We start from the raw sequence: 12,011 nt of genomic DNA, 5'->3' as shown, positions 1-12,011 counted from the left end.
TGGACAAACATTTATTATATCTCCCTCCCATCATTCTCCCTAAACTGAGCAATTTTTAAAATTAAAAATAAGACCCCAGTGAGCAATATAGTCTAAGAAAATGTTTCCATATTGGCTATGTTCACCAGTGTCGTCATTTTAAGTCCATCACCTCTTTGGCAAGAAGGAAGTGGTATGTTTCATCAGTGGTTTGCCATGGTGATGATCAGAACTCTAAAGGCTTTCAAATTTGTTTTTCTTTTTAATATTGATCACATTGTATCATTTCTTCTCCGAGTTCTCCTCAGATCACCCTGCATCAGTTCATGAAAGTCTTCTCAATTTCCTCTGAAGCTCTATTCATCATTTCTTATGGCTTAATAATATCCAACTATATTCCTATGCCATAATTTATTTAGCTATTCCCTAAAAGTGGACATTTCCTTAGCTTCCAGCTTTGGGATCCTAGGAAGAGATCAGCTCGTGTTTTCACTGTGGTGTGGCTTTCTCTTTCCAAGCAATTCACTCCACCTCTTTCTTTCTAAACCCAGGAAATGGAAGGAAAGTGCCTTTCCCTGTGTTCGATCAGAGCCTGGCTTCATGCTTTTAAACTAGAAATATCTGAGTTTGGGGATTCTTTGCCAGACTTGTAACAGTTCAGTAACAATCTACTTTGTCCCATTAACTCTAGGATCGGCCATTTATATATCTGGACCAAATATTTTATCCCTGTAAAGCAGGGGAACTCTCTCTCTCTCTCTCTCTCTCTCTCTCTCTCTCTCTCTCTCTCTCTCTCTCTCTCTCTCTCTCTCTCTCTCTCTCTCCCTCTCTCTCTCTCTCTCTCTCTCTCTCTCTCTCTCTCCCTCCCTCCCTCCCTTTCCCCCTTCCTCCTACTCTTTCCTCCTCACCCTCTCTTCCCCATCTTTCATCTCTCTCTCACTTTTCTATTTATAGACATTAAATAAATATACACTATGGGGCTCAGTAGAGAGCCAGACCTGGAAATGAGAGATCCTGGGTTCAAATCTAGCTTCAGACACTTCCTGTTTGCATTCTTTCTTTTTAACCTTTACCTTCCATCTCAGTATCAGTATTGTATATTGGTTCTAAAATAGAAGAATGATAAGGACTAGGCAATGGGGGTTAAGTGACTTGCCCAAGGTCATATTGCTAGTGTCTAAGGTCATATTTGAACTCAGCACCTCCTGTATCTAGGCCTGGCTCTCCATCCACTGAACTGCATAGCTGCTCCCATGCTCCCTGGTTTTCAACACCTTCTTTTCCTCTTTTCTCACTCAGGAAGCGTTGATGGAATCCTGAGAACATTTGACCTCTTCATGGTCTACAGTCCTGGCTATTTTGTGGTGGACATCATAGCTCTGGACCTGGCTGGTCACAATGATACTGCCATTGTGGGCATCTATATCTTGCGTGATGACCAGAGGGTCAAGATTATTATCAATGAGATCCCTGACCGGGTGCGAGGCTTTGAGGAAGAGTTCATCCGCCTGCTTTCCAACATCACTGGTGCCATTGTCAACAGTGATGATGTTCAAGTACGGAGGTCATGGGCTGGAGGAGGGAGAAGGACCAGAAGCAGAGAAATGCTGGGAAATGGAATCAAGGCCAGAGGGAAATGGGACCTAATCAGGAGTGCGAAAGCACTGGGTGTTGCAGAGCCAAGGGGACCAAGTAAAATCAGGCTGGGGACCAAGGAAGTCAGAATCCCAGGGCACATTATTTTGAGGCTGAAACCATTTCTGTGCAGCTCCTAAAGGGCCCAGGACCATCCTGCCCTCTCAAAGCTGCTGCTGCCCACAGGACAGGGAAGAAGACATGAAAGCAGAAGGCAGAGGAGAGGAGATAGTGAGGTGCACCAGTGAATAGAATGCTGGATTAAGTTCAAATCTTGCCTCAGATTCTTACTAGCTGGGTGGCTCCGGACACTTCTAGCCTCAGTTTCCTTATCAGTACAATGGGGATGATAATTATAGCACTTACTTCTCAGGGTTATCATGAGGACAGAATGAGATAAAATTTGTAAAGCTGTGTAGCAAACCTCAAAGCATAATATAAATGCTATTATTATTGTGATTAAGGAGGAAAAAGAAGGGAATGGGGAACACAGGGAAGAAGGGAGTGGGTTGAGAAGAGAGCTCCAGAAGATCGGAAATTGGCTTTCTTGCTTGTGCCCCCTGCCCAAAGGTGCAGTTTTCATGCCCCCTTTCCTCTCCTACCCCAGTTCCACGTGGACCAGAGAGGCCGGGTAAATTTTGCCCAGACGGAGCTACTCATTCACGTGGTGAATAGAGACACCAATCGAATCTTGGATGTAGATCGGTGAGTGGGGAGTCAGTCCATCTCATGAGCTGAGCACTCTGGGAAGGGAGGAGGGAAGGGATACAGAGGGATGCAAAAACCCTCTTGAGGCACCATCACTTCTCTTGGGCAGTTACTATCCTAAAGGAAGAGATGTCTACAAAGAAGCACTAACAACAACTGTACAATATACTTAAGGGCTGATTGGTTTAACCCAGGAAGGCTTCCTGAAGAAGGCAGGATTTAAATCCATTTTGAGAACAGATAGAGGAGCAAGGAAAATGTTCCAGGTTCTGGGAATGGGCCTGCCTTCTAACAAATAGCCTCTTAGCTAGAAGGGCGAGAGAGGATACCAGGAGCTCTGTCTCCCCTCTTCCCTTTCTAGGGTAATCCAAATGATTGATGAAAACAAGGAGCAGTTGAGGAACCTCTTCCGAAACTATAATGTGCTGGATGTCCAGCCTGCCATCACTCCCCGGCTTCCTGAGGACATGTCAAACTTGCAGGTATAAGAGCAAGGAACAATGAGTCCCTGGGGCTGGGGGAGAAAATGCCAAGAGGGTTAGAGGTTTTCCATAGGAGGTCAGATTTTTCCCGTGGCATTTGGGTAACTGTCCAGTGGCCTATACTTTCCTCCATAGTAGAGATGGCTTAAAGATGTGGGTGCTCCAATCCCCAGTGAGTAGCACCCATCCTGAGATGCATCATCCAAGACCTGGACCCTTCACCATGAGCAGAAGCTATGGCCCCACATCAGAATACTCTGGGGAGAGCTCCATGGGGCACTCCTGTTTACCCCAGGAATAGGAGGGCCTCACTAGGTGCAACCTCCTGGAAGCTCCCCTATGGGTTCCTCTTCCAGATGGCAATTATCATTCTGGCCATCCTTCTCTTCCTGGCTGCCATGCTCTTCATTCTCATGAACTGGTACTACAGGACTGTGTAAGTGGCATGACTCCCTCATCCTCTCCAACAGAACCCTTCTCCCTCCTCTCCTATTCCCATCAACCCAACTCTTTAGATACCATTTGATGTTGCCTCAGGGCCCCACTCAGGCTGGGCACTCCATGGCACCCAGGACCCAGACCCCAGCCCAGCCTTGAATGATGTACTTGATCTATGGGTCCATTCCACTCCATGACCTGAAAAGCACCCTTTGAAGACTCACTTGGGATTTCAGGTCTGTTTCCTTTTGGGTCTTTCAGCCTGTGGCTGGCTTGACTTGGAGGCAGATCAAGAGAAAGTCCATTCATACCCCAACTCCAATCTCCCTCACCATCCTTATCTTGGCTCCAGGCCTCTCTCCTTAGTCATACTTTCTCTGCTTCTCCCCAGACACAAGAGGAAACTCAAAGCCATTGTGGCTGGCTCCACAGGTGAGTGGTTGCCACAGGCTTTCTGGTCTTGAGAGGCCAGAATGAAAGAGAGAAACCAAAGTCCGTCTATCCCTGAAGGGCCTGTGGGCAATGAAATGTCGTCTTCTTCCCCATCATCCCTTGGGGACTTGGAGATCCCAAACTTATATCCCCATGGAAGGTGTGCTATGACCCCTATACCTCCTGAATGGACTCTCCAATCCCCCCCCCTCCCATTCCCTTCTTCTACCAGGGAACCGAGGCTTTATAGACATCATGGACATGCCCAATACCAACAAGTACTCCTTTGATGGGTGAGTGTGTCTACGTGTGGTGGGGGAGGGAAGGAGCCACCACTGGCATCACCAGGGTCAGAGCTGCATTCAAGAGCCAAACAGACCTTCTTGTCGCCCTCTCAGGGCTACAATCCTGGCTGTAATGGCAAGGAGCAGCCATCCCCACAACCGAACCATGGACTTGAAAGCAAATCCTAAAGGACCTCTTTGCTTCTTTCCAACCCCTCCTGAAAAAGTTCCATGAGAAGCCCAAAGAGCCAGGGAGAATGACAGGCTTATGGCTGAGTGAGCTAAAAGGAACCCAGAGCTCCTTAGAACGCCACTGGAACCTGTCATTCTCCCATCCTGGGAGATTCAAGCCTCACCTTCTTCAGGAAGGCTTCCCTAATAAGTTAGCTCCTAAGGCTGGGTGGGCAAGGCTAACAGGGTCCGGTCTTGTGTGGCCCAGAGCCAGCTCTGTGTACCCTCCCTGCAGGGCTAACCCTGTGTGGCTGGACCCATTCTGCCGGAACCTAGAGTTAGCTGCCCAGGCCGAGCATGAAGATGACCTGCCCGAGAACCTCAGTGAGATCACAGACCTGTGGAACAGCCCTGCCCGCACGCATGTGAGTCCTTGACCCTCTCTGACCTGCTGTCCCTTCCTAGGACCCCTCAGCCTTGCCACCTCTACCGAGATCCAGAACAGGCCCCAGTCCCAGAGGGCCTCTGCTCCCAGGACCCACTCCAAGAGGTTCTCCTGGCCTTTGAGAATTCAGTCATCAACTCCCTTGGTCACTTCTGCCCACATGCTTGGCCAAATGCCTAAGGGACTGGGACAATCTCTGGTGCAATAAGTGAGGATGTTTGAGCTAAGCCTAATCATCTTCAAAGGGACTTTGCTCTGTCTTTGCTCCCTTTTAACTCCACCTCATCCTCAGGGGACATTTGGGAGAGAACCATCAGCTGTTAAGCCAGAGGATGACCGCTACCTGCGGGCTGCCATCCAGGAGTATGACAACATCGCCAAGCTGGGCCAGATCATTCGGGAGGGGCCCATTAAGGTGAGCTTCTTTGGGCCCGTTCCCCTGGTCTTTGAGGGCCCAGCCTCCCTGGGAAGTGGGGTGCCCGTCTAGGGAGAGGAGGTCACCTCATCTTCTCTTGGCCAGCTCCCAGCCCCGGGATCGATCTGTGGCTCAAGTCACAGAAAGAACCTATGAATAGGCTAGAATAAGGCATTCTAAGCCCTTGGAATCTTGTAAATTCCTGCCTCCCACCCGAATATAATCAAAACTATTCTAGAAAGAGCATCCCATCCCCTCCTGCTCCTCCTGTCCCCTCCATCCCCTTCCCTTACTTTCACGAGGGGTTTCTCCTGCGGCTCCCACCTCTGGGCATGCCTTGATGTTCTGGCTAGCCCTGGCTCGGCCCTTCCCACTGCGCCCTAGGCGTGATGGAGGGCCTCCAACACTAGTGGCCTCTGAGCTCCAATCCAGCCGGGGATCTCTCTTTAACAAGCCCTCGTCCCGCTTTGGCCCCTGATGGGGATAAACCCAGGCTCCGGCTAGACGGAGGCCAGGACCTCCTTCTGAGGGGATGAGGGGCCTCGGGCAGGCCTCCCGCCCCCCGCAGGAACCTCGCCGTCAGTGGGGCGAGCGAGGAGGGCCAGAGCGGCCTCTCGTCCTGGGGCCTCCGTTAGGCGCCTCTCCTCCCCGGGGGCAGTGCCGGGCCTCCATGCTGTTCCCTCTCTCAGGGCTCGCTGCTGAAGGTGGTCTTGGAGGATTACCTGCGCCTCAAAAAACTGTTTGCCCAACGTATGATGCAAAAAGCCACGTCTTGCCATTCCTCCATCTCAGAGGTAGCCCGGCGGGCAGGGAGGCTGCGTGTGGTGCCCCAGCGTGGGGATGCCGTGTGTCTCCTTCGCTCTTCTCCCCCCCAGGCCTGTCCTTCCTGCCCGGGGCTGCCTGCGGCTAACTCTGTTCTTTCAGTGAAGGGAAATGGGGGAAGGACGGGGAAGGGGGTGCGGGCTGGGCCGGGGCGCCCCGCCAGACCCCGCTGTGTTTGCTGGCGCCCAGAATGGCTTCCGGAGGCCCCGAGCCATCGTGCCACGACAGGGGGCAGCCGGATGGCCCGGAGGACGGCGAGCCGGGCTTGGCGTGGGGAGGTCCTCGTTTTAACGTGGCCTCGGACACTTCCTGGCGGTGTGACCCTGGGCCAGTCTTCTAACTCCAGCGGCCTCGCCGAGGGCTCTCGTGCCTGGAAGCGCCCCGCAGGGTGGATCCCAAATGAAGGTAAGGGTTTGAGGAAAACTAACGGCCGGCCTGCCTCTTGCAGCTGATCCAGACGGAGCTGGAAGACGAGGTGGCCGATCGGAGCCTGGGCCAGGGCAGCCTCCGCTTCCGCCACAAGCAGCCCATCGAGCTCAAGGGGCCGGACGGCATCCACGTGGTGCACGGGAGCACCGGCACCCTCCTGGCCGCCGACCTCAACAGCCTCCCGGAGGACGATCAGAAGGTCCTGGGCCGGTCCCTGGAGACGCTGACGGCCGAGGCCGGGGCCTACAGCGAGCGCAACGCCCGCACCGAGTCCGCCAAATCCACCCCCATGCACAAGATGCGGGAGGTGATCATGGAGAGCCCGCTGGAGATCACCGAGCTATGACTGCACGCGCGCTCGCTGCGGGAGGCACCCCTTCTCCCAGTCTTGGGGCGAGGGGCCGGGGGGCGGGCTTGGGCTCAGGGGGCCTGGAGCAAGCTCCGGGCCGGACCCACCTCTCCAGACTCCTGACTTTTACCAGACGCTCATTCGGCATCTGATCTTTACATTCATAAAATTTGTTATTTTTTTAAGAAAATCAAACAGATCTATTAGCCTCTCCGGAGGACATCGGGGAGCCTGGCCTTGACTCCCGGGGCCCGAGGTTTGAAACAAGGTCTGTGAGGACAGGGACAAGGACAAGAAGCTCCAGGCTTCTGCCGCCCCTCCCCCAACACCGCTCGGGGCCAGCTCGGGCTCTAGCCACCCCTCTGGGGGAGGGGGAGCCTTGGGGGGCCAGGCGGTCCCTGGGGGAGAGGAACGGCGATTGCCCTGAAAGCTGGTGCGACCTCCCTCCCTCCCCATCCCGGCACCTTCATATGCTTTTAACCCATCCATGAATCCATGCACAGAGCCCTGGAGGAGGAAAGGAGGCCGAGGAGGGCCGTCTTCTCTCAGAAACAGCCCGGCTTCCCCAGGCTTTGGATGTCGAGTGTTTGTTGTGTAATTCCTACAAATTCCTTCGTCCCTCTGACCCCCCACCGAGCCTCCGTTTCCTTTCTTAGTAGTCGATGTGGAAAGTTTTTGGAATGGTCTGTTCAAAGGAACCAGAAAATACACTCTGGATTTGGTAAATCTCACCTGCGTGGTCTTAGGTGGCGGGCAGGGGGCTGGCGACATGGGGGGAGGGTGGAGAGGGGAGAGCGGGGGTCAGTGTGGAAGGCTTCCCTCCCCGTCCCCGATGGCTGAATGATCACAGAGGAGAGGCTAGTAGAGCAGAACTTTTATTGAGAATCATAAAAGTAAGTGTTTAAAGCAAAAAGAAATCCTGCCAAAATCATCGGTATTCATCTATGCTGGGGTAGAACAGAGAGGGGGGAAAATCGCATCCCAGCCTGCTCTGGGGCTCATCTGGTGGGCTGATGGCCACTTTTCTACTAGGAAGCAAGACATGCAGAATTGGGTCCCCTACATTAACTCAAAAAATGATCATGCTAAGGGAGGTGCCCACAGTTCTACACGAGGTGCGCTACAGGAACAAGCAACTCTTCAGCCAGAATGCACAGAGAAGACTCCTTGTCTTGGAACTAGGCAGGCCCCACTCTGGTGGCTCCATTAAGTCAAGGTGTCAGAGAAGAAAGAATTCACCAAATCTCCCTCCCCTCCCCTAGGCAGGCCCTGGGCTGCAGCCCCTCCTGGAGCACAGCCCTAGCAGCAGCTCCATGTCATGTCCCCAAATCCACTTCCGAGCAGAGGCTCAAGAAAAGTATTACAGAGATATGGAAAACAGGAGAAAGCTCTAAGGGTGGGGTGTTCAAAGAAACTGAATTCAGAGACTCCCTCTAGCTAGGGCAAATCCAAAGGCCTGCCTCCTCTCTCCTCCCCCTCCTCTTTCTAAGCCAGCCTCAGCACCCACCAATGACGAGCCTGGGGCGCATCATGGGAAAACCTGTTTAGAAACCCAGAAAGGGCTCTGAATTCCCGCCCTTGAGAACAAAACTCTGCCGGGCACCGGCCCCTAATAAAAGGCTTAGGTGAATAATTAGGTCAATAACCTAATAAATAGGTTAGGGGAGCCTGCTTCAGAGTGAACGACTCTACCAGCCTCAGCCCCCCCACCTAGCCCCGGCTGCTGCACCATCCCACCCAGATGCACACATCCAGGGCAGAGGGGGAAACACAGCAACACGTCCTAGCAAGCTCCCCCCAGACCCAGGGGAACAATGGCAAATGGAACAAAGGAGAAGGAGGAGGAGGGGGAGGAGGAAGGCATGGGGGTCCCTTAAAAACAGAAAGAACAAAAATTGGCTCGGTGCGCCCCCTTCCCCCAAACAGACAAATCGGAACGAGATGCAGGAGACGAGGGCTCTCCCCTATTTCCATTTGTGGTTCTTGCAATGGTCAACAGCCTAGAAGGAAGAGAGAGCAGTGAGATTCCCACAGCCATTCCCCCAAAGCACTTTCCCTTCCCAATGGACGCCACAAAAGCCAGGCCGGCGTCCCTAGGGATGGCCGGGTATGGATTTCGGAGCCCTAGAGGGGCCCCAGAGTGTGGGACCGATGAGGTAAAAGGAGGTCGCAGGGCGTGATTCAGGGCGCCTGCCGCCATGCCTGCTACACCGCGGACATTCCATTCTCATTCCATAAATGTTTGCTGACTCGACTGGGAATGGAAACGGGCCTCCAGCCTCGATTTCCCCTTTGAGAGCCCGCCAGTGCCCTGGAAACATCCTCCCCAGATGCCCTGGTATGGGGACACAACAGGGGCTGCAGGACAGGCAGTCACGCCATTCTGAGACAGGAACCAAGTTCCACCTGCTTAGAGGGGGCCTGAGCCAAGACAGCAGATGCCGGGGGTCCCAGCCTCGTGTCATGGCACGCAGCCCTTTGGCCCCTCTCAGCGTCCCAGAGGAAGCCCAGCATCCTGACACGTAGACCACAAAATAGACCTTTTTTTAAAGCCCTGACCTTCCATCGGAGACTCCATACTAAGGATTGGTTCCAAGGCAGAAGAACGATAAGGGCTAAGCAATGGGAGTTAAGTGATTTAATCAGGGTCACACAGCTAGGAAATGTCTGAGGTCAAATTTGAACCCAAGACCTCTGGACTGCAGGGATGACACCCTATCAACTGTGCCACCTAGCTGTACCCCCTTCAAAAAATACTTTTTGAAAAAGTTAACATGGGACAACTAGATGGTTCAGTAGATAGAATCAGGACAGGATACAGGAAGTCTTAGGTTCAAAATTTGACTTCTTAGCTGTGTGGCCCTGGACAAATCACTTAACCTCAATTGCCAAGACTCTAAGATAGAAAGTAAGGGTTAAAAAAAAAAAAGTTAACATGGAGCAGCTAGGTGACACAGAGGATAAAAGCACCAGGACTAGAGATGGGAGGCCCTGGGTTTAAATGTGACCTCAGACACTTCCTAGCTATGTGACCCTGAGCAAGTCACTTTACCCCTTTTGCCTAGTCTTTGCCCTTCCGTCTTATTGTCACTAGGACAAAAAGTAAGGGTTAAAAAAAAATGAACAGAATCTGGGTTAAGAACTCCTGATCTAATCTTTCTTATGTGCAAGAAGCTTTCTATGCCCTCTATTACAACCCTGGGAGGCACTTAGCAAAGTACAGACGTTATCCCCCTCTGCCAGACAGCATGCATTCCTTGAAGGTACAAAGTGACTTTCCCCAAAACACAGAGAGTTGGTAGAACTTGAACCCAACTCATCTGATTCAAAATCCTTTGAGCCAAAAGACCCAGGAGAATGACCAGAAGCCTTCCCGGCCTGCAGTCTTGGAAGAGAGCTGGGGAGGGAACCAGAAGGATCAGGAGGGCTTGCTAGACAACAGGATGTGTTCTAACCTTCTCGTAAGCTGAACCTAGTCCAGGAGAAGAGAAGGGGGCCTTGTCTCTACTGTCCTTACTTGGCTCCTCCAGCAAAGCCCATAAATAGGCAGCAGCTAGAGCATAAAATATGGTCCTGGGGATATCTTGGGCTGGCCCTGTTTCCTAAGGACCTTGCCAGATCCCCCTTGGGCCAAGGTTCTGACCTGTAGAAGCAACTGCAGGTCTAACTTGAGCCCGTACTGTCTGGGTCATTTCCCCAGAGCCAAGGAGAAGTCTCCGTCCCTCTTCTGTCCTGAGTTGTCACACAAGAAGGTAAAACTGTGCCCTCTCAATTCTAGAGAGAACCCCAACCAGTTCTCTATTTAGCGCCCTGAAGCTCCACCAGCTTGGAGGGAAGGAAGCCCTCCGCTTGGATGGGCCCCCCCACAGGATAAGATTAGGGTAGCCTCAGACTAAAGGTTCGGCCAACGCTTCCATGGCGAAGGCGCCAACCTCCGGAAATATTGGTCCAGGGCTTGGTTAAGTGTGCGAGAGGCTGCGCGAGATGGAATCACCTTGTCTGAGGCAGGAAATGGCACCCGCACACAGAAAGCTCAGTCCTGCCTATTTCTGAGAACGGAGATGTCGACGGCGCGCCAAACACCAACCGGCTACTGCCTTGCCTACTCTGACCCCCCCAAAGTAAATGTGTACCAGAGGAGAAGGCAGGCCTGAGGGGGGGCAGGAGACTTGGGCCTAAGGCCGCCTGCGCCAGGCTCAGTAGGAGAGAACTTCCACGAGGGTAGACTAGACGGCACTCAGCCCACATCTCTACAAGAGCTGCACAAACCATTTTCCTCCTAACAGCCAACAACCCAACAAGGAAAGTGAGACAAAGACAAGACCAGAAGTCCTGAGGTCTCTCCAGCTGGAGCCTAAATGAACGTTGAACCCCCCAAAACACCCAGTAATGAGGCCCATTAGCCAAAGGGACTGGGGGAGGGGGAATAGAGGGAGGCAGGGCAAGGGACTTACATTGCACAGAACTGCCGTCTCCATGCTCTTACACCAGTAGCTCGGACCCCACATACATTGCTCAGTTCTCAACGGGGGCCCAGGAGCAGCTTTGGGGCAAGCTCCAATTTTCTAGAGGGGAGAAAAGGGGGAGAAAAAGCAGGATCAGTGGGGCCTGCTTGCTTCTCTCCTTCTCTAGCTTCCTCCCACTTGTGAGGAATGACTGATATGGCCCAAAGTTGCCTGGCTCCCTCCTTGAGTTTCTAAGGAAACCCTCAAGTCCAAGAGGGGGAAAGGATGTTGGCTAGACCTCAGAGAGGTCCGGCTGGGCTGGGAGGAGGAAGGGCCCCCACAGCGCCCTCCCAGGAGGGTCTCAGAGCCCAGTGTTGGCTCCCAGGAGGTGCCCACCCGGGGGCCCCAAGAACAGGCCCCGCTTACCAGACACAGAGAATTGGGATCCAGCTCATCATGCAAGGCCGCTATCAGGACAGGCTCGTACTCTTTCACAAACTCATCACACTGTGCAGCAGAACAAAGGGGGCACTTACTTAGGAATGCCCGAGGGGGCTGTTGCCACAGAGGGAGTCTTATAAGGCCCCAAGAAAGCCAGGCGCGCTCACGCTCTGACCCCAGAGCAGCCCATCTTCCCAACATGCCCCCTCAGTGCCAAGTGCCCCACCTCCCAAGCCCATCGCCTCCCTCCTGGCCAGGAGCTCCCAGGAGCCCCCCTTTGGGAGGGGGTCCTGGAGAAGCCAAGCCTGTGTGTGCGAGCATGGGAGGGAGGGCATCGGCGCCGGCCCTCTGGGCATCGCTGACTCCCCAGCATTACCTTCTCCTGGTAGACTTTGGGCAGCATGCCGCACGCCTTCTGGAAGGCCGAGAGGATCATGGCCTGGGTGCTGTTCTTGTCCAGGCTCCTGTCCAGATAGCCATCAAACATCTTGCACACCTCACAGAAGGCCCCACTCCTGCTCTCGGCCTCGCCAGCT

General features: G+C 53.3%; 1 protein-coding gene across 1 annotated transcript in view; it reads left to right on the top strand.

Annotated features, from left to right (window-relative positions):
- CDH23 (cadherin related 23) overlaps positions 1-6,586 on the top strand; it is a 357,372-nt gene extending 350,786 nt beyond the window's left edge. The window contains exons 49-57 of the mRNA XM_044660245.1: positions 1,279-1,535; positions 2,222-2,319; positions 2,684-2,804; positions 3,161-3,240; positions 3,634-3,674; positions 3,907-3,967; positions 4,425-4,554; positions 4,867-4,989; positions 6,260-6,586. Coding sequence (XP_044516180.1) covers positions 1,279-1,535; positions 2,222-2,319; positions 2,684-2,804; positions 3,161-3,240; positions 3,634-3,674; positions 3,907-3,967; positions 4,425-4,554; positions 4,867-4,989; positions 6,260-6,586 — 1,238 coding nt within the window. The remainder of the gene's footprint in view (positions 1-1,278; positions 1,536-2,221; positions 2,320-2,683; positions 2,805-3,160; positions 3,241-3,633; positions 3,675-3,906; positions 3,968-4,424; positions 4,555-4,866; positions 4,990-6,259) is intronic.
- Positions 6,587-12,011: the final 5,425 nt, after the last annotated feature.

This window comes from Gracilinanus agilis, chromosome 2 (assembly GCF_016433145.1).
Source record: "Gracilinanus agilis isolate LMUSP501 chromosome 2, AgileGrace, whole genome shotgun sequence".
Classification (NCBI taxonomy): Eukaryota; Metazoa; Chordata; class Mammalia; order Didelphimorphia; family Didelphidae; genus Gracilinanus; species Gracilinanus agilis.
This window is presented reverse-complemented; position numbering and strand designations above follow the sequence as displayed.